This window comes from Engraulis encrasicolus, chromosome 13, assembly GCF_034702125.1.
Source record: "Engraulis encrasicolus isolate BLACKSEA-1 chromosome 13, IST_EnEncr_1.0, whole genome shotgun sequence".
In the NCBI taxonomy this organism is placed as follows: Eukaryota; Metazoa; Chordata; class Actinopteri; order Clupeiformes; family Engraulidae; genus Engraulis; species Engraulis encrasicolus.
The window spans coordinates 49,339,818-49,363,384 of NC_085869.1; the positions used below are offsets into that span (position 1 = coordinate 49,339,818).

At 44.0% G+C, this 23,567-nt stretch overlaps 1 protein-coding gene across 1 annotated transcript in view; it reads right to left on the minus strand.

The window, feature by feature from the left end:
- cacnb4a (calcium channel, voltage-dependent, beta 4a subunit) overlaps nucleotides 1-23,567 on the minus strand; it is a 47,345-nt gene that overhangs the window by 12,071 nt on the left and 11,707 nt on the right. Inside the window, exons 3-5 of the mRNA XM_063214186.1 lie at nucleotides 2,841-2,960; nucleotides 2,259-2,381; nucleotides 253-380 (exon numbers count right to left, since the gene is read on the minus strand). Of these exons, the coding sequence (XP_063070256.1) occupies nucleotides 253-380; nucleotides 2,259-2,381; nucleotides 2,841-2,960 (371 nt within the window). The remainder of the gene's footprint in view (nucleotides 1-252; nucleotides 381-2,258; nucleotides 2,382-2,840; nucleotides 2,961-23,567) is intronic.

The window sequence follows — 23,567 nt, forward strand, 5'->3', positions numbered from 1 at the left end:
ATATCCCGATCATATTGCTGCATGTATACGCACTAAATGAAGGCTCTATATTCCTATGCAGTGATGGTAGTGTGAGTGTAACACCTAGTCTCTAGCCTTACCACCCCCCAATAAAAGAAAAAGTCCATTCACATTTCCAGTAAACATTTCTTATTTCAGCCATTCCAGAGCCTCCGTATGAATGAAATTAGTGTGATGGTACATGTATGGCAAGTCCAGGCTAGTGACAAGCTGTGCAGTGGTGGTACCCACCCGCCAAAGCGTCCTCTCTTCTGCTCCTGCTGAAGCCGAACGCTCTCCAGTTTGAGGGGGCTGGGGATGAACCCGATGTCACAGCCCTCCTTCACCAGGCGCCCTATCCACCAGTCATTGTTGTACTTCTGGGAATGTAAAACAAATTATACCAACAAGTCAACACTTCTTTGTATTTTCTAAAAAAAAGGTTTGGTTTTGGGATGTTAAGCCTTTTTTATGGAGACGATAGTAAGAAGAGTGACAGGAAACGACCGGAAGTGACAGGAAATGGCCTCGGGCCAGAATCGAACCCACACCCTAATAGTGCAGTGCCTTAGCCATTTGAATAAAGGCCAAGGCCAGCTGTCAATATTTCTTCTCTAAGAGGGTGATTCTCAAAAGAGCGTCTTATTTAAACTTTGTAGGATTGCCCCAATGATGAAGGGTTCAAACAAATGTTGTGGATGACAGAAGAATTCTGTATCTGGTGATCAAATCCATGCAGTACGAACAGTTGACCAGATGTAGAACAGTGTTCAGGAGGGAGGTGGATGTGTGTCCACTCAGTTAATAAGTGGACTACCCATACCATACAGTATATCACGAAAGTGAATACACCCCTCACAGTTTTGCAGATTTTTGAGTATATCTTTTCATAGGAAAGCATTACAGAAATGTAACTTTGACACAATGATTAGTGACCTTTTAACAACATATTTAACCGCTTAAATTTCTTGTTCACTCAGAAAAAAACAAAATACAGCCATTAATGTTTGAACATGTACTCACAAAAGTGTGTACACCCCAGATTAAAATCCAGTAGAGAAGGGGCTATGTTGGCTCGAATCGTCTCGAAATGAAACGAAATGAAAAGGGATGACAAGGGAGGTCATCAGTGTGCGTTTCAACCTTTCTTTGCATTGAACTTTTAAATTTTGAGTCTGCATCTGGCTTAAATAGATTGGTGTGAGATTTGAATGCAATCCTATGGAGAATATCATGATCTGCTTCAGTAGTCACAGTGCATGTTGACATGCATGTTTCTTTTAGTTGTATTTCAGATTGCCAATGTTGACAGCATTCATGCATCCCCAAACCATGTCAGTCCCACTACCATGCTTGGCTTATGAGAGGATACACCTTTTTTGTAAAACTCACTTGTTTTCCACCACACATGCTTGACACCATCTAAAGCAAATTTGTTTATCTTGGTCTCTTCAGATCACACGACATGGTTCCAGTGATCCATATCCTTGGTCTGTTCATCTCTCTTGAGACCAAGATAAACAAATTTGCTTTAGATGGTGTCAAGCATGTGTGGTGGTAAACAAGTGAGTTTTACAAAAAAGGTGTGTCCTCTCATAAGCCAAGCATGGTAGTGGGACTGACATGGTTTGGGGATGCATGAATGCTGTCAACATTGGCAATCTGAAACACACCTAAAAGAAACATACATGTCAACATGCACTGTGACTACTGAAGCAGATCATGATATTCTCCATAGGATTGCATTCAAATCTCACACCAATCTATTTAAGCCAGATGCAGACTCAAAATGTAAAAGTTCAATGCAAAGAAAGGTTAAAACGCACACTGATGACCTCCCTTGTCATCCCTTTTCATTTCGAGACGATTCGAGCCAACATAGCCCCTTCTCTACCGGATTTTAATCTGGGTTGTACTCACTTTTGTGAGTACATGTTCAAACATTAATGGCTGTATTTTGTTTTTTTCTGAGTGAACAAGAAATTTAAGCGGTTAAATATGTTGTTAAAAGGTCACTAATCATTGTGTCAAAGCTACATTTCTGTAATGCTTTCCTATGAAAAGATATACTCAAAAATCTGCAAAACTGTGAGGGGTGTATTCACTTTCGTGATATACTGTATATGGAACCCCTAATTCAGTCTTACTAGCATCATATCCCAGCCCTACCCCTATCTCCCTCTCCCATTCTTCCATCCTATCGCTATAAAGGCGCTAAAACTCCCAAACACATGTAAGAACTTTGAGTGTCTCAGGACCTCTTTGATGTGGAGGAAGTCCTTGGTGTCAAATGAAATGGCCGTTCCCGCCACCGGGACATCCTCATCCAGAGCGCCGCAGTAGCTGACGTTGGTCTTCACCGCAAAAGCGACCGGTTTACCCTGTAGTAAAACATAACATTACAAGCAAAACACACGAGGACCAAGATGTTACTCACCATCATCATTATTTCTACTACTACTATTATTATATCATTATCACTACTAGGCTACTACTATACCATTATCATTATTATTAATCTATTATTATTATTATTATTATTATTATCAGTGGAAGTAGCAGTCGTTGTAAAAACAGCAGCAGCAGCATTAGTAGTAATATTGTTAAGCACACAATTTTCACTGCAATGCACAAGTTCCCACTCAGGGTAGTTGTTGGTGGGTTCAGTTGTGTGGGGTCAGGTGTGTGAGTGTGTGTGTGTGCGTGTGTGCGTGTGTGTGCGTGCGTGCGTGCGTGCGGTGGTGTGTGTGTGTGTGTGCGCGTGCGTGCGTGCGTGCGTACGTGCGGTGTGTGTGTGTGTGTGTGTGTGTGTGTGTGTGTGTGTGTCACTGCAGGCTCACCTTGGCCCTCTCCAGCTGCTGTGCTGCCAGCTGCTCCTTCTCCTGGCGGCCCCCATCCTTCTCCTCATCCAGGGACACATCCGAGTCTGACGGCCTGCTCGTGTAGGAGTCCGCAGAGCCCTGTGGCGAAAAAACAAGAGAAACAAGGAGCCGGGGTCGTTATCGCATTACCTCACACTTAACTGACATTACATTGCACTAAAGTGACACAGTTATTTAGGTACAGGGTGTTAGTGACACAGTAAACAACGCAGTGCTAATTAAACACTTGGAAAGTCAATTTAACACCATCTAGACTAGGGTATATTTGCCCAGACTACTCTCTAAGTGTTGAATAAACACTGTTTCTTATTGTGTGCAGCCCCTGGGGGTGAGATGCATTGGATGAGGTCATTAGTGTACATAGCGCCCACATTCATTCTACTGGTACGGGATTTGAACCTGCAACCTTCCCATCACAAGATTCCCTACTCCCCATTTCCTACTCCACATCGTGTCAGTGACATCATGTGACAGTACGGTCACATCTGTCCCCCAATGTGACAGGGAGCTCCACCGTGGGTCGTCATGTCAGACACATAACATCACACACACACAGGGACGGTTCTAGGAGTTGTCCAATCAGGCAATTGCCCGGGGCAGCGGCACCTGCAAGGGGGGTGGCACCATCGAAAATCACGGCATCAGCAACATCATCATTTTTGGACGTGGGCCGGACACCAGAGGGGGTGTTTCCTGGGGTGCAAATCATTGTAGGATGGCCGCTGCCACCGAAACGCACAGTGACCAACACCAGAAGCCACTGGGAAGCGTTTGGCTCAGTGTCTATGTGCTGCACTCCACTCCGCTGTCACATCACCTCTCAGCTCATTTCTACACGCCAGGCAGCTCATTACAAAAGCAGAGCAGCGGAGTGCATGGTATTCACCAGACATTAATTAAAGACACTGAGAGAAGACAGACCACACACGGATTTAGGTATTTGAAAGGGCAAAACAGAACACCTGCTTCTAAGCAGTTTCTACATACCATAGCACACAGGGCAGTTGAATCATTATGTTTTACACTTTTACACACAGGCTACTATCAACTTGCTGCTCCATTATAGTAATGTGTGCACAGTACAGTTCAATATAATCTACAGTGATATTTAAAGTAGACTATGTAGGTTGGTACTCCTAGCTTTCCAGTGTTTTTTTACCCTGACCGTCCTGTATCTCTAAAGGCCTTTGTAACCTTTAGTGTAGCATTAATATTCCACACACCCAAACAAATTTTCTCTCCATTCATATTCTTAAATTTTAATTTGAAATTCACCATAGGAGAAGTAAATACACATATGAATAACAAGCAGAGTTGTATAGTAGAAGTACAGTTATGGATGTTATTACAATATTATGATATTACATATTTGCAACTACTAGTGTTGTGATTAGATTTGCAACAACACTTTTACTTCTACTTAATTACAACTCTAATAACAAATCAATGGGTGGTGATTATGTGATTGTGGCTTATTTATAAACACGTGTGCTGTACATGTCTATGGGCTTTATGCTGCAGTACACCCCCACTTCGGGAAGCCTCTGCATTAATGCAGTGGGGATCCAGGTGCGAAGTGCGGAATAGACTGAATGAGGCCAAAGCTGAGCTGTAATCAAAGCAGCCCGGATTAAAGATGGCAAATCCCATGATGCACTCTGCTCATGTAGGGTGCAGTATGTGTGGGGGCGGGACTGACGTCACCTGCGAGATGCAGACAAGTGGTTTACTGTAGTAGAACGTCAAGTCAGCTAAAAAAACAACCAACTAGCTAGCTACAAAGACTCATCTAATGTGAATGTAATGAATTTGATCACACCAATGTGAAACATTAGGAATGCTGTCAGTGTCTGTGTTCTCAGAATTAGGAAGATAAATTACACTGGCTACTTCGCAGTTCTGATTATAACGAATCCATCTTAATTACACAGTAAAATAATGCAGTGTTAATTTAACATTGTCTACAGTGTATTTATCCCCAGAGTACTCTGAAAGTGTTGAATTAACACTGCATTTTCTACTGTGTAAGAATAAAACCCTGCAAGACGTACGTGACGAATAAATTAACGAACAAATTATATGATTGGTATCACATTTTAACGCTATTAAAATGTCTGTTAAATTCATTTTTTTGAACCAATTCAATTTAGTTACCCAATTAGCCCCAAAAGTGACTATGTACATAAATACTAATCAACATAAGGAGGGCAGGCCCCTCCTGTACATTTCACACAGGGAGTCTTGTGAATGATGATAATCAAGAGTGTCAAAGGTAAAAGTAGAAGTAGGCCTAAATTCATGGTGTAAGTACAACACTCACACATGAAATTACATAGCTGTTACGCCAGTTGTTCCACTGTATCTTATGAGGTAGATAGACTGTCGTGTGTTGTAACCTAAAAATCTAAAAAGAAAGAAAAGTGGCAGTTTATTTATCTATCTTATTTTTACTTTCGACATGTCTGATGATAATGATGAGGTCATCAGGGGTTTCTAAGGGGTGAAAGCATGGATAAAGAGATGGGGAGATAGTGTGGATGAGTGATCACTTCAAACGGGGGTTCTTCTTTACTATAGCGCGGAGAACAACCTCGTAACGCGGGATCAAACACAGGCTTTGAAGTGCATATCAAAAGGTTCCATGATGAAACAGATGCATCATCAGTTTTATAGGAAAGCGGATAGGAAAGACAGGACAGCATAGTATACATGTCCTTCAATCTCAGAAGCAAGACATTCATCTGCAGGGCCTCTCTCTCTCTCTCTCTCTCTCTGTCTCTCTCTCTCTGCTATACCAAGCCCAGTCCTTCTAATAACATTATTAAGTCTTACTATTCATGGGAGCCATGCAATAAGACATTGTGAAAAAACAATTCTGTTCATGTAGCATACAATCATAGGTACCCCTAATATCATCTGTTGTCCTTCACGTAAATATAAAGAAAACTGACAAGAATTGACAACTCACTCAAGCTTGTTGTTTCACAACCACCAAAATAACTGTATTCATCATAGCCCCTGAAGACAATCTCTCTCTCTCTCTCTCTCTCTCTCTCTCTCTCTCTCTCTCTCTCTCCCTCTCTCTCTCTCTCTCTCTCTCTCTCTCTCTCTCTCTCTCTCTCTCTCTCTCTCTCTCTCTCTCTCTCTCTCTCTCTCCCTCTCTCTAAGCGGGGGTGGGCTGACTCCTTCTCCTCTTGCTAGAACAAGTGTCTGATGTCATTACTATCACAGGGATCTGCGCGGCCCCTCTCCCCCTCCCCTGATTAGCACAGCGCCGATTGGCTGCTGCATGGGAGCCTGCACCTGCAGCACTGCACTGCACTGCACTACACCCACGCACTGCTCTCTCCGGAGGGTAGAGATGGAGACTGGAGGGCATGGGTGGGGTGGAAGAAGAGAAATAGGTTAATATGTGAAATATGGGAGAACAAAATGACTGAGAAGGCAAGGAAGACAAAGAGAGGGATTTCGTTGGTTCAGCGTTCTACATCAGTGACATGTAAAAGACCACACACTGCATCTACCACCTTACAATGATTGGAAAATAAAATAAAGCGTGAAAAAAGCAAGAAGCGGGCCCCGCCGTGGCCAACCGGTAGGGCACTTGTCTACCATGCGGCTAACCCGGGTCCTTTGCCGGCCCTTCCCCGTCTCTCTCTCCCCACTCGCTTCCTGCCACCACCTTCACTGTTCTATCATAAATAGCCAAAAATACGTCAAGAAAATATCTTTTAAAAAAAATAAAGCAAAAAGCGTAAAAAATAACAAACAAAAATTCTGCTGTATATAACAGGCCTGAACTGCCTGAACAAGTCATAAAACCAGATACCGTGTGAGCACAGATCGGATCAGGTCAGTGGGGGTAGCAACTCATTCGCTGATTAACCTCATCAGGCCAGATAGAGCAGAGGGCAAACAAGGTAGAGAAAAGATGAGGATCTCTGCTGTCACCTTTTGAGACGGGAATAAACGCACACCACGGGCGGGCAGCCATGTTGAAATGCCAGTAGATGCCACCTGCGGAGCTTCCTCAGTAGCCTCCTTGCGGAGGGACGTCGCTGGGGGGGCCACCATCGGATGCTCCCTCTAGACTGGATTAGCATTGTGTCTTGCATATTATATGGGGGACTGCACTACAGCAGGAGTCACTTACTTTCTCCCCCGGCATGCGCATGTCATGCTTGCCTTCCATGGGATATCCAAGGTGTTAACATGTGGGGGATTTATGAAGATTGCATGGTGCATGTCAAAGAAACATGGTACCAAATCAGTGGACCTTACTGTAAAACGAGCCCCTCTTTTTTGTTTTACTATTTGTTTGTGTGTGTGTTGTATTGTGTGTGTGTGTGTCCTTTTTATCTGCCTTGCTGGCTAAATGAATGTGTGTGCTTTATTTTTAATATATGTGTGATGTCTGTATTTATGTATGTATGCAATTCTGTATTGATGTATGTGTAATTCTGTATTTATTTCTTTATTTGGGTCTTTTATGCATTTATTGTGACAGGACAGTAGTAGAGAGACAGGAAATGAGCGGGGAGAGAGACAGGGAGGCTTCTGCAAATGACATCAGGCTGCGTCGCCGGTGGAGCAGTCCAGTACCCAGCCGAGTGAGCCATGGCTGGGCTGTAAATTCTGTATTTATGTATGAACCTTATAATAATAATAATAATACTTTCGTTTTATATAGCGCCTTTCAAAACACCCAAAGACGCTTCACAGAGTGTTGTGTTGGAGAGTGTGAGTGTGTGTGCGCGTCAGTGTGTGAGCATGTGTGTGAATGCGTGAAAGTGCTTGTGGAACTAGCAGCCATAAGCCTCCAGGAAGAGATGTGTCTTAAGGTGTTGCTTAAACATGGCCAGTGAAGGGGCATTTTGGATGTGGTCGGGCAGATTGTTCCAAAGAATGGGAGCAGCAACATGGAAGGCTCTGTGGTCGGGCAGATTGTTCCAAAGAATGGGAGCAGCAACATGGAAGGCTCTGTCACTGGTGGCCTTATGCTACCGGACACCTTCATTTCCCCCATGATTAATAAAATGACTCTAATCTACTCTAATAATTAATTATGTTGAGTTATATTACTGCAAAATGTAGTGTGCATGCAGGAGGCCACCTTGTTCCATTCAGGTTTACTGTAGATGCTGCTTCAGTGGTTATGTACAAATGTGATGCTCTCTCTGGCCTTAGAGAGACGAAAAGATATTCAAGTTGTTCATGACTCATCTGTTTTTTGTGTTGTTGCGTTATGAATGATGGTGTGTGTGTGTGTGTGTGTGTGTGTGTGTGTGTGTGTGTGTGTGTGTGTGTGTGTGTGTGTGTGTGTGTGTGTGTGTGTGTGTGTGTGTGTGTGTGTGTGTGCGCGCGTGCACAGCACAGGGGTGATTGGTGGGGGGGCAGGCGCACACAGACCAGCTAACAGAGAAAAGTGAGGAAAAAAACGCTGAAAATAGAGGAGAGGAAGGCAGAGGGGGACATCTGTCATTTCAGCTCACTGTCATGGTCACTGTCTCCTGATTCCATATGACCTGCTTTTAGTGGTTATAAAAGTAATGCATTCCATTTAAATTTTAGGTGGACTGTCTGTCACAGAGGGGAGTAGAGTTGCCCCGCTGGGAATCAAACCGGGGTTCTGCCATCTACACTGGATGGTGGTTGGGTGGGGGTGGGGTGTTACAGAGATCAGTTGCCCTGGGAGATGTGGGTGGGGGCGGTTGCCTTTCAGACACAAACAGACCACACTGCTAGAGAACTCTAGAGCTAGAGTGCTGTGCTTGACCTGACGGCGCTACAGTAGGCCAGAAAGAGAGAGAGAGAGAGAAAGAGAGAGAGAGAGAGAGAGAGAGAGAGAGAGGGCAGTGTAATCAGCGATTGTGACATGCATCAGGGTTGTTTTAAGTGCTGCTGCCGAGTGAAGTGAAGAGGGCCAGTCCAGTCATTCCGGAATGGCTAGGCTAGTGGTGACACGCTGAACGAGCGGCCGTCCAGGCCTGCTCATCAATCTCACTCTGACAGGCAAACAGACGCTCGCTTTTACTTTCTCTATGTGCAGATGCTATGCTTTCTCTCTGCTCTCTCACAAAACACACAGTAGTGTACAGTCATATACAGTAATATCTCTGGCAACCTCTCCCTCGCCCACTCAAATACATACATGTACGTTCTCTATTCTCTCTCTCTCTCTCTCTCTCTCTCTCTCTCTCTCTCTCTCTCTATTTACACTGCAGCATTAGCTTTGCCCTTGTACGGTAGGCTCTGTGCACTCATAACAGGAGGTATCACACCAACCTTGGGAATGTAAATGTGTTCATAGAAATAATGATCTTCACAATCTTCCCATTTAGATTTTCCACACTTACAAAAAAATCTTGCAGATCGATGTAGGATTGAAAGGAAATGGAAATGCAAATGTAGCCCAAACCTAAACCGCCGTGCCAATCTGACAATGAATAATGGATCATGTGTGCACACAGACCAACACTAAAATCTAGTGCTGGCGGGCAGGGCGGCTGACAGCTTTTGCTGGGCCCAGGACAATCATCTGAACGGGCCCCCCACCCAATACATTCAATATAATGAGGACCCAATTATGGGTCCCCCATCTCCCTGGGTCCAGGACATCTGACCCCTTTGTCCCCCTTGTCGACTTCCCTGCTAGCGGGTAATAGTAACATTTTCAGGGTTAATTCAACACTCACAGGGTTACATTTAACACTCACAGTGCTGGTTCTACTGTAGAGTTCATTAACACTGTAAAATGCACTGTGTAACAGGATATGATGTGACCTGACTGTCTTTACTAATGCAATTGGCCTACATTGCTAAAGGGGGCGTGCGTGTGTCCATTGTTCTACATGATGATCAAGTGCTACTTGAACCTCCAAGGTCCCTATGACTTTTCAATAACACTGGTCTCGTTTACATGGGACAATTAATTCCAAATGAGTGCTCCGAATTCTGAATTCTTAATTCCACTTTTAAAACATCATATAAACACTTCAGACCTAGCGCCTGGAGACCCAGAGCTTGCAGATCCAGCGTGTTGATTCTCCGATGTAAATTCCGATGTAAATACTTTCTGATCCCCAGACATTTATGAAATGAAAGTGCTTCATGTAAACTGGACCGAGAATAATTTGAATTCCACAATATTTCATTCTGAATTATTCATTCATAATTAAAAACATGATGTCAACGTGGCCACCGTTCACATTTCATAATGCCACTAATCTCAGTCTACTCCTATGCATTAATGTCCAGTGCAATCATTTGCCTAATACACATCCATTGGCCAATTGCAGTCAATCAAGTGAACCATCAGCAAACTAAACCTTGCTGCAGGCCTCTAATTCAGCTACATGTAGATGGATCGTGCTTTTATAAAGTATAGAGACATCAAATTACATACCCTGAATATGAACCTGAATAATTCACCCAATTCATATAATCAGAATGTCATCCTCCTCCTCCATCGCTTCATCCTCCTCCTCCATCTCCCCCCTCCTCCTCCTCATCTTCATGTATTGGTCTTTCATGACGTATCGCATCTACATTAATGTTTTTTTTGTATATTGCTGCACTTGCTGTACAATAGGTTAATGGTAAAAGGTGGACCCTCGAGGGCATTGAAGACCTCTGAGCCCCCCTCCCCTCCCCGTATGCCTGCCTCCATATGTCCATGCAGTCACAGATGGGTCTGATCTGATGCTACAGAGATGCTGCTATAGCCTGTGGGAAGCCCTCACAATCCACGAGACCACTCAGGGTACCAACCTCAATCTTCCCCATCTCTGTTATTATTAGTTATAATGCTGTGCTTAAGTGTGCGCTACTTTCTTAACTCAATGATGCTGGATGCTGTGTATATGGCACCTGGCGCCTGGAGCTTCATAGGTGCAGAATTCAGGCTCATGAGATTTGAGTGCTTTATTAAAAATGTGAGTATACTAGAGCTGGATGAACATATTCCAATTCAAGATGAGGGTCCTAGCTTTCAAATGCAACTTATTTCATGTTTTTATGTGCTTCGGAGACTGAGATATTTAGTTTTTTATAGACTGAGGGCAACTATTCCCAAGAAAGGCCTAGTCATTTAGCAAGTGATTTTGGAAGGTGCCTTAGGCTTAAATAGGTTCATGCTGCGTCCACACTTGTCACCACTCACTAAGTAAAATAAGTCGATAGAATGTGTATGTTGCAGCAATGTAAAGCCTGAGGCTACCTGAAAAGTAGAAGTGATGCTATGTTCAGGGGGTAAGTTAGAAGCCTATGAAGCTCTAAGGATGATAATGTCCTAGTCATTCCATTCTCCCTGGCTTGCACAACTCAGTGGTATTTCATCCAAGCCTTACTAATCAGCTCATGCAACCTCAAGAACAGCCTGGTCATGTAGGAGGAGGCAGTTATCCATCACGTCTGCTGCGAAAAGACACGTTGAAATAAAGAACATGAAATAACATTTCTAAAAAGAAAAAAATTCAGAGCATGTTGGCAGAGCCAACCGAGCTGATTAAACCAACGGATCCGTCATAGTACAACGCCAGTGTGACACGGCTAGGGTCCAAAACCCTCTAATCTAGTGGTTCCCAACCTTTTTAGCTGCGGGACACCCCTTTTGACATCCCAAATTTCTGAGGACCCCGGCCCATACACATTTTTTTTCACAAGGAAAATTAAAACATGACTGAGCTACAGGCACATACGTTGTAATGTAGGGTATTAAACCTATAGATATTTATGACAGTAAAGGATTGTAAATGGTGTTTCAAAGACAATATGTATTTAATAGTTACGGTATGTTATATTAATTAGTATTTATCTGTATTTTCTTTCACACACTTTGACATTTCAGGCGACCCCATTTGAATTCCAGGTGACTCCAAATGGGGTCCCAACCCTGGTGTTGAAAAACACTGTCTAATCTGTCTTGTCTTGCCTTGAAAGTGACAAAATGGGGCCAGCAAATGAAGCCTGCAGTTCACTAATTGTACCTGCATTACCCCCGTATCATTTAATGAGTTGGTGCTTAGATAGTAATTGCAAGGTATTGATTTTGGATTACTAAATTGATTGACTTCTATTGAACGTATCAAAGGCCAATGAGTATCCCTTCTGGTGCAGCAGTAAAATATATACTTTCGGTAACACTTTATTTTAGGGATACATCTATTAGCTCTAATACATACAATGTCCCTGTATAAGTAACTTGTAAGGCATGTACAAAGCAAAATCAAACATTTGTTAGGCATGTATTCGCAAATGTCTTGTTCATACACAATAAGGGATTTATTACCAATTTAACCTTAGTAAGGACCTAGTAGGCCTTAGCGTTTGCTTAGTACATGCCTTACAAGTTACTTATGCAGGCATTAACATTGTATGTATTAGTGCTAATAGATGTGTCCCTAAAATAAAGTGCTACCATACTTTCCACACATACAAAAAAAACTCTAATGGTGCACAGCGTAGAGCACCCCTACTGAATGGTGACCCGAGTTCGAGTCTGGCCTGCGTCATTTTGCACCCCATCTCTCTCCCCACTACTATCTTGTCATATCTTCAGTATCCTGTCATGACAAAGGCACATTACCAATGGTATTCATACACTCAGAATTCATTTCATTCATATCTTCTCTCTCACTCTGTGTGTTCCACTATAGCAATGCCAACCATGAATCTGCCCCTCCCTCTCTCCCTCCCTCCCTTTCTCTCTCTCTATGTCTCTCTCTCTCTGTGCCACTATGCCAGGCGGTGCCAAACATGGCTCAGCATGCGCCCTCGTAGCCCACTGGCATCTGACGCCAGTCCCTCGCCTGCCCATCTGAAGTGCCGCCCTCTGCATCACAACCACTTATCTTCTTACTTGAGATGCCACTTCATTGAGACTCAAGCATCAGCCCACTGAACTGCTCATAATATAACCATTGCATTAGTATTTCAGACACGAAATACAAATGTATGATGTTACTGTTACATATCATCATCAGATATTATTTGGGGCAAAGGTTGTTTTTATAGCAACAGATTCAAGCTTGACAGTTGATTTAACACAACAGAAATCCAATCGGTGAAGCGAGCCGCCACAATGAAGCTTTATATTTCCAGCCCAGCGCGTCTTCTCAACATTACTCACAACAGCGGTTCCTGTTGTCATGTCAGTGCGTTAGTCATTGGTTTTGAATGCATCGGAGTGTCAAAAGGAGCAGAGATAGAGGTTTATGAATCACTCTCTGCGCTGTGCTGCCAACCCAGCACACCCCCCACCCCACCCCTTATCCTGTCTTCCGTCTCCTGGCACACACACACACACACACACACACACACACTCACACACACACTCAGACACACGCACACATTGAGGCACGGCCTGCTCCCGACAGCGAGCCTGATCCGTTCTTGGCAACAGGAGGCATCCGACTAAAAATAGCACAGATATAATTTTAGATGTCAGGATTTTTTGACACATTTTGGTCATATTTAGGACAATTGGTACATATCCACCAACACGTACAGTGTGTATACAGAAAAAAAAAGGCAGAGAGAGAGACTGCCAGACTGAGAGAGACAGACAGAGAGAGAGAGAGAGAGAGAGAGAGAGAGAGAGAGAGAGAGAGAGAGAGAGAGAGAGAGAGAGAGAGAGAAAGAGAGATGGAGACCGAAACATACAGAGAAAGAGAGAGTGAAATAGACATAGACAGGGAAAGTAAGAGCAAGAAAGATATATAGAAAGAGAGTGAGAGTGCAAGGCAGAGATAGAGAGAGAGAGCGAGCAAGCGCTCCACTACACCGCTATAGTCTAGCGTCAGCCTATCAGTCCACTTTGGAAAACATTACATTCCCTGGCCAGCTGGTCCGCTTCCACGGCCGGAGTAGTGCCGATTCTGCAAATCCTGAGAGGGGAGAGGGGACAGGAGAGGAGAGCGGAGAGAGAGAGAGGGGGGGGGAGCGAGATGTACTGTATGGCAGTCAGGAAGCTCTACACAATTGTTTGCACAGCAAATGACAGCGAGTGGCTTTCACCTCGCCGGCACCCGGCAGCACTCGGAGCTTGTTTCCTCTGCTGGCAGGCCCGTGTTGAGCCCCTGACCTTTCACCCCTCCTGCCTGCCGACCTGCCTGCCTCATCGAGATGAGCTAACTGCAGGCCGACAAACTCTTAAGACATGGGCCGTGTTATAAATTTGCTGTTACCACAATGCTAGCATTGACCAAGTCATAATGCACCTCAAAATACTTTGTGGAATGTCATAGAACAGTAGCACTATGGCAGTGAAGTTTTTTCAATGACTAGTTAAACGTTCCACTGGCATGATGGTGCATATTATGGGGCTAGCATAGCCATAGTCTTAGGCAAAGATGACAAATCAAAGGGATTCAAAAGAAAATTCTAAGCGAAAACTCCAAGCGAAAAGGAATGAACATTTGAAACAAAATACGCCAAAACTGTAGTAAAATGAAAGCGGACGTGAAAGCCCTCCTGGGAAACTCTCATTGTCATTGTGACACAACATTCCACAGCACACAATGCCCACTGCACACAACAATATTGCATTTATGCCTCACCCATGCAAGGGAGGGAGGGAACCCCAAGGGAGCAGTGCGGCGGGACACTACCATGTTCAGGGTACCTCATTAATGGAGGAGGATGGGGGAGACCACTTGTGAATTACTCCCTCCACCAACCTGGTGAATTGATAATCGAACCGGCAACCTTTGAGCTACTGCGCTGACAACGTAGCCGCTTACCCATGACTGCCCAGTGTGACAGTGCCCTTCTATTCACCATGGAGTGCTTGAGAGCCCCAAGCGGCTGCCAACCTAGCCTGGGGACAAGATGTGCCTCTGCCCTAAGGCTAACCCCTATGTGCCGCTACTAGCCTAGAAATCTAGACGCCCTGGCCTAGGGGATCAGCTCGCTAGGCTATGCCTCCACTGCACTGCATTGTAATGGTAGCTCAGTAGCTCAGCTTGTTGGGTAGCTCATATAGACACTGACTGGATACGAGCCATGAGCAGCAGCAGCCACAAGCTGCCCTGGCGACTAACAACCGCTCTCAAACAAGTGCACTCTGGGTACCTCAGCGCTCCAGCGGTGGTAGTGTCAGAACAAGTCAGGGCGGGCCGGATGCAATACACTGACCCTGCAGTGGCATACAATAGGATTAAGGAAACAGGAGGCCAACAGGGCAGTGCTGGGAGCGTGACACGGCCTATGTTCCCACAGCCCATTGGTCCCACATCACTAAGATTTTTAACATTATTTTTAGGCCCATTGGTCCCACAGCCCATTGGTCCCACATTATATTCCTGCTGATCAATGTTCCCACATTTCTAGGAATTTATCCAAATTTAGGCCCTATGTTTCAAAGGCATATTGTCTTAGTTTACCCAGAGATGTGGGAACATGGAGTTGTAGAACATAGGGCCTATATTTGAATAATTTCTTAAAAATGTGGGAACATGGAGCTATAAGAATAAGCTGTGGGACCATTGGGCTGTGGGACCAATGGGCCGTGGGATCAATGGGCTGTGGGAACATAGAGCTGACCCCGTAGTGTCGCTAGTTCACAAAGAACGGGTACATTTTTTGTGGCTTCTGAGTAACATTCGGGCTGCCAAAGAGAACCAAACTGTCATAAAACATTTCGCACCATCCAAAAAAAAAAAACAAGAAAAGGTAAAAGTTCTTCTATGTGGTGTGGAACCTTGACATTTTAGGCAACCCTGTTCCACCTTCATTTTTTATGATGTAATAAATGCACTTCAGTCGGACTTGCTGACTGCTGTAAAGCAGACCCTAGCTCTCTTTATAGGGTCCAGTAAACACTTCAGACTGCATTGCTTGTAAATGTCCCCTTCAACAATACCTACAGTGGCAATGACTTGAGATACACTGAAAAAAAAGGAATAGATGGTTTCAAAATTACAATCAGAGTTACCCGAGAGGAGTTACTGAGAGGAACAGTCTGCTTTGTATGTTTATATGGCCTTTTTATCTCTACTAATCACCACTACTTCCCCCAACCTCTCTCTCTCTCTCTCTCTCTCTCTCTCTCTCTCTCTCTCCACCTCTCGCTCTCTCTCTCTCTCTCTCTCACTCTCACACACACACACAGAGACACATGCACACGCACACACACACACACACACACACACACACACACACACACACACACACACACACACACACACACACACACACAGAGCACTGCCTCCCTCCCTCCCTTCTCCTTCTCCTGGGGCACAGATGCTATGGAGGGTCCATGCTGTCCACTCCAGCATGATGTCAGCCTGGGCCTGGCTGGCCGTGCCCTGACCATATGGGTGCATATGGGTGACCAGTGGAGCATCGCCACAAGGTCCCTTCCCTGCCACACTTTTATGTCCGTTGTACAGTTCAGCATATAGGCCACTTTTGCACATCTCAGTCTGAACGGTTGAGTGTTGGATGATGGCTCAAAGTAGGAAGTAAATATCCGCATTCCATCCATTACACTTACAATTTTATTGCTCACAACGTCACGGTCGTTCATACCTTAAATGTCTGTTACACAGTCACTGGTTCAAGCCAGCTACTGTAGGTAGCACACAGTGGACAAAACAAATGCCATACTGAAGCAGATCACACAAGAGGTTCAAGGTCAGTACACTTATTGCATTGCTATTAACAGTGGAGTTAACTATTTACACACATTTTATTGTCAGAAAGATAAGGTCATTATTATGAACAGATATTCAAGATCCCATTGAGAAAAAAGTACTCATTTCATTTCCATCATGCACATGCAATGTTGTATATGATATAAACTGACAACTGAAATCTGCCATATTCAATCACCCCCTGTGTCACAGCAATTTTGATGAAATATATCTGTCCATCCCAAATAATTGAAATATCTACATACGTACTGTGCACACAAAGCCAAATCCACACACATCCTTCATTTCAGCGACCAAAAAAACCCACCCACCTTGCTTAAAAAGGGCAGCTTGTCAAGAAGAGCAGCGTACTCTATGATGTACAGTATGCATGGCGATTCCATGAATATCGGTTTGCTCCGCAAAACCATCCCTTCCAATCATCATCCACAGACAGGGGCACGACGAGTACATCGCTGTGCTCTCACAGCTTATGGCGAGGCCAATTACCATTAGGGTTTATAAGGCCTGAGCTGACGCATCATAAACCAACCACTAATACCCCTCCGTGGCGCTCCACATAGCTCGGGTTTAGTAAAGCTATGAGGAACGGTACGGGGTGAGAGATGCCTTGTAACTTGGAGTGAGAGCAAAGGTGTAGTTTGGCTTGGAAAGTGGTGGGGACATTAGTATGGCAAATTGTCTAGGTTTTTGTCTATGCTATTTTTGCATTATATTTGTGAAAAGCTAGGTTTACCTCAAAAGTGGTATGGACATGTCTCCCCACCATCCACATCAAAAATCACGCCCGAGAGCAAGAGAGCCTTAATTGGCCCTTGTGCATGATAAACACACATAGAGCAAATTCAAGGTCTGATGGCCATCACTAGTATGATGAACATCAAATTGCGCTGTACTTGCAAAAAGGCATTTACCCATAAAAATACACATATTAAGTTATTACTATTAATAGAAATGTAAATTTGTTATTGCATTCCAACTTTCTCCATTCAAAAATCAATTTACGTAAAGCCCTCCATGCAAAACTGAATTGAGTGGATTAACCTACATGGTGACGGGGAAAGAGGGAAGAAATAATCATTTTCTGCTGGATAAAATGAATGAAAGCTTTTGTGCTTCTCAATCATGCGTGAAGTTATTGTCCCAGTGGTCAGGAAAATGACTTATGTCCTTATCGCGATTGCACAGGAAGAGAGAGGGTCTTCTCTCTGACATACATAACAGGTATTTATTCTGGTTAAAATAAGAATTCCATATTGCGCCCCATAAGAAGAGAAGAAGCGAAACGTGATTTCCTTTTTTGCTCCTGATTAACTCTGGTAAGTGGTTAATAGTCAAACAGTTTTCAATTAAACCACTAAACCATTTTAGAAAGACTCTAAATACTGTAAATCTGAGCTGTTTTCATTATGCCTCCACCTGAAGGTGCCAGAGGCATATGCTTTATTTTCTTTCTTTCTTTCTTTCTTTCTTTTTTAAACAACACACAGCAGTGGTCCAGTCAAGTGGTGTTCTCCTCACACAGGCGACGTTGATGCAAATAGCATAGCGTTGCTTGCGGTTGCTGCTTTTGCCCTGGGAGAAACAGCTGGGTCACTGGGCATCGCTAAGCAAACACTCCCTGGCAGAGCAGAGAAGAGCAGAGTAGAGCAGGGCAGAGCGCACTGACCTCAGCCTCACCATGGCAGCAGTGGCAGCGGCACCAACTCTCTTACAACTCTCTCATCACCTCTACTACCTCACGGCTAACGCTAGCAAGCCCTCAAACCAGGCCACTGGCACCGCTACACTAGGCTTCAATCACACCTGGCAGTGTCACTCTGGCAACCTGTGGCCTACAAGCAAAGAAAAAAAGTCAAAAACCACTCACTCAATCATGCACGCACGCACGCACACATGCATGCACACATGCAGGCATGCGTGCGCGCGCACACACACACACACACACATGTGCGACAGAATTTGTTTGGGGCAGTGTGGTTGGGACCTCAGTTTAGGACCTCTGTTTAAAACATACTGTGGCAGCAGAAAATAAGAAAGCATGCGACTCAACCAGTGATATGATTTACATAATCATCTAATTTATTATCATAGAATAATAATGATGGTCCTCTGATGCCACATGTTAATTAAGGACACACATATTATTATAGCCTACTAATACAGGATGAAATATCGAGGGCACAAAAATAACTCTGTGTTATGAATGAAAACGTAACTTGTGATTAGTTATTCAGTTATTCATGAAGAATGCTAATACCAAAGTAGTAAAAATCCCATGAGGACACCCTGAAGAAAATGGCTATGCCAAGGTGTATAACGCAGATCAAATTTGTGGTGGGCTCTTATATAGGTTTTTAGAGTTTTTCAGCAACAGCACAGTCCACTTGCCTCATTAGGTGCAGTGGGAACTGTAACAGCTATGAAATATCATGTGATCGTGTTGTATTTGAATTCACCTCTACTTTTACTGACCTCTGTAAATAAACTATAACTGTAGTTTGTGGTAGTCAATCCGCTTCTCTAAGAGGGGCACCATGCAAGGGGTATGTGCCATACTGAGATGTTGAGCGAATCGACCAAAACATTTCCTTTCTTCTTCTGTGGAGCACTCACTCACTCCACTCCAGGGGCGTCAGCAGACCCAATGCTATACAGGGGCACAGAAGGGCACCAAGAGATAATGCTAGCGCGCAAAGTGCGCAGGCAATTTTTTTTGCAGTTATTTATTTTAAAAAGCTTGTAAATTAATTATATTATTGCAAGTAGTGCATGTGCACTATTTTGTGCACATTCTGTAGATTACTCTGTATGCTAAACTTGAGCTAAACTCCAAGATAGCAAGATTGTTGTTTTCTTTTGTTAAACTCATACCGGGGCACAGTAAATCAATACCCAGGCACGTGCCCCTGTAAAATAGGTCTAGCAACGCCCCTGCTCCACTCGCTATCTGTCAGGTGTTGAGAGGGTGGTCTTGAGTGTGTCCCACTGCACTCTCTCTCCCTATCTCCTCTGACGCCAGGCCATACTTGGCCCACTGCCTTATCCGGCCCGTTGTGGCGGCCTGGCCATGACACAACACAGGGCCCAACACGTCACACACCACACCAAACCACACCAGGGTACTCATTCACTGAGGTAGCTCTTCACATAAGCCAGATCTGTCAAAGAAATGTCAAGAAAACGCTTCTAGAACTACAAGTAGGACCTAAGTGTGGTAACTTGTTCACATTACCATGAATAATGCCAATCAATCAATAACCATTAATTTCTGTCCACCTGTATCCTTGTGTCAGTGTGGTAACTTGGCCCTTATTCACCCCACCGGTCATGACACAACACAGGGCTCTACACACCACACCACACCACACCACACATCACAACCCAGGGCACCGTACACCACACCACACCACACAGGGCCTCCATCACTGGAGTAGCTCTTCACAGCACAGGGGCCTTTCAAGGAAACACAGAATCAAGCCAAAACAGACCAACCTAACTCAACCCATCTCACGAACCATTTCCCAACAAAAAAGAAAGAAAGAAAATCTTATTTTGAAAGATGAATCCAATACCCTGTGTAAATAACTGTGGGTAGCTTTGGAGAAAAGCGTCATCTAAGTGTAATGTAATGTAATGTAATGAAACTCAACTGTTTCTGATAGGAACTTTTTTGATGTAGATTTGAGGGTCAGTGTTTGGGGACACCAGAGTGTCTTCAACCTACCCCTACTCCGTTCACTTTGCAGGAACATCTCTACTGCTGATATTAGGCATTTCAAAGTATCAGACATTGTAACAGCACCAATATCAACCCCACTCTCATTTCAGTTTCCATTTCAAACAGAGTAGGACATTGGGTTGAGACAGAGGTATTTAGATATTTATTCTTTACAAGAAAACTAACTACATCCCTCATATGTTGTGGCCTTTCTGTGTTTTTTTACACAGTCTCAGTGTCTCCTGTGACAGTTAGTGATGGCTGATGTCGTGTTGCTCTTGCTGAGTGTGGTGAAAGACAAGAGTTCATCCATCATGTGATGTCAACTGATGCACAGCAGCACTAACCTGCAGCACAAACCTGCCCTCATCCTTTTCCAACAAGCGAAGAAAAAACTATTCATTTCCAAACACAGAGGAAAGAAAATCTTATTTTGAAAGATGAATCCATCAAAAATCTGATTTTGAAAGATGAATCCATCATCATTCACCCTTTATCACACTAATGTGCAAGTAATAAGTTGTTGCAAGTTGTTGAGATGGGTGTTTTAACAGATATAACCATGTGACTATGATGCCATATGGCCCATTGATTGTAAAATTCTAAATAAAATTCTAAATCTGCTATTCAGGATGTTTATCATGGGTAAGATTATGGTAGTGATGATTTTCCACAACTACTGACAAATAGACTCATTCACATTATCTCATTCACAATCCAAGTGATTGGCTGGAATACATGGAAAATGCAATGTTGAGTATTTGCTAGCCTATTGTTCGCAACTCCCCACACTCCACTCCCCATAGATAACCTGGGGGCATAACCATATTATTAGTACCTTATCTGCCATGAGTCCGTCCAATGGGTATGCCAGACAAAGTCTTATAACCTACTTCAGCTGGGAGGACTTAAAAAGGCTGTGAACACCTGAGATTCCCTTAAATAGACTTCCATGGCCTGGCTCTGAGGAGAGGAGAGGAGAGGAGAGGAGAGGAGAGGAGAGGAGAGGAGAGGAGAGGAGCGCTGTGGATGACTCACAATAGGCCCTCCGCTCCGCTGCCCTCAAAGTGAGAGAGCCTGCTCTTTGAAACCACCCTGTGAGAGCCGGTTATACTTTACAAATTGGCAGACTAGGAAATTGCCTAGGGCCCAAGTCTGCTCTCTGTTGTAGCCGCGCCATGATAAATATTAGCAAAAGTAATTCAAAATGGCCAATGTCTATGTCTATATGTCGCCTAGCGTCCACAAATGGTTAGACACCCGAGCAACAACAACAACGAGCCTGCCTGAGTTTCACAAACCTTAGTCTGAGATTCAGTAACAAACACTACAAAATGAAAGTGATATGAAACTTTTCAGTGGTTTTAAGACAAGGCTCCCCTCTTCGTACCAGGGATAAATGTTTTACTGTCAAATATCTGAGCCCCAGCACTCAATTTGGTTGTGATTGGCTTATTAATTGAGAAGTCAAGACTTGTGTTGTGATAGAATTCTTAGGCCCGTTTAATTGAACAAAAAGATTTAATATTTTTAATTCTATTTTTCACACTGCTCCCTCACTAAAACTCACTTCGCATATACAGTACCATAACCATTACAATACGGTACCTACTAACTCTGCTGATTGGGAAATGCAATGTATGTTACCACCTCCACAACTTGATGATGGTGCTAAAATCACGGTGTCTCTGTATGCCTGTATGCCACGACCTCATCAAACTAACACATTTTAAACGCGTTAGGCCCTCTGGGGAGGGTTAACCCTTTTCAGCATGCATCCCTCTACATCCACGCCACCTAATTGCCCTGGTAAGCACTCTTCCAACCCTCCACTGATCCAACCCTAAATCTCCCCCACCAGGCCCCAGTCCCCATCAATGTGAAACAATATACATCAATACAATACGACCGTGGGCTATTCAGCGCCATTGGAGAGGAGAGAGTAGATGTAGTAGACAGGACGTAGCCTACTGCCAGCCTGCTATATGTTATTAGCCTGCAGGGCACCATATTTCAGGACTGCCCGGTTAGCTAATCTTAACCACACAAACACAAATCATAAGCCTCCTGTAGCCTAAAGAAAACAAAGGATGAGGATTACGTATGATAATATATGGTGAATTCAGGTAAATTGGGCCACTTGGGGCCATTTGCTTATAAAGTGGCCCAATTTACCCGAATTCACTATACTGTATCACTGAGCTCAATGGTTCATCTCAAGTGCTGGCTGTCATTTGGTTGATGTTGCATTTAAGTTAGCAAGTGATGCACGTGCCCCACTGTCCCTTTAAGGGGTAACAACTGGTCCCCTCTCCACTCCACTCCACTACAAGAGTCACATAATGATACATTAAGCTAACTACAGCCTTTCAAGGAGGGCGCAGACACAGCCAAAGTGCAAAAAAGCAATCCACCCTACACACACACACACACACACACACACACACACACACACACACACACACACACACACACAGAGAGAGAGAGAGAGAGAGAGAGAGAGAGAGAGAGAGAGAGGAGAGAGAGAGAGAGAGAGAGAGAGAGAGAGAGAGATGGAGAGAGAGAGAGAGAGAGAGAGAGAGAGAGAGAGAGAGAGAGAGAGAAGAGAGAGAGAGATGGATGATCTTGACAATAAAGGTGTGTAAATACATATTGCATGAATAGATGCATATACACACCCACACAGAAACAAAACACATCTCTCTTTGTTCCCTCTAGTACACAAACAATTAAAAAAAAAAAACTTAAACAAAACAGTTAGCTGTTTGGTGGCAACATTCCAAACAAAAACTTGTCTTATACTTATTTCCTATACTTCCATGATGAGTCATAGGGTACCATGACAATCTCTACGTGTATGGACAGGAGTATGTCTTAACATGTGCCTACACAGTATGGATCTATGATAAGCTATTGTCTGGAGCTACATCTTAGTCCCTGGGACCAGTTTTCTCACGGAACGTACAGAACACCTCAAAACAACAACATAACATAAAAAAACATGTGCAGAACACACACAAAGACACCAAAGAGTAATAATGACACTGAGCAGCAGTTGGTCCCACCCTGGATAATATAGCTCCTGTGTCCACTTACCGCCTCCGAGTCTTCAAATCCATGCAGATACAAATTGTCGTACATGGAGGTGTGCTAATTCCCAATAGGTGCCTCCTCAAGGAATGGATGTGGAGGAATGAGCAAGAACGGATGGAGAGAGGGATAGAGGGAGAGAGGGAGGGAGGGGAAGGCAATGATGCAGTCTGGGGAACGAGAGGAGTCACTTGGTCAGCTGTGGAGGGGGGGGGATTC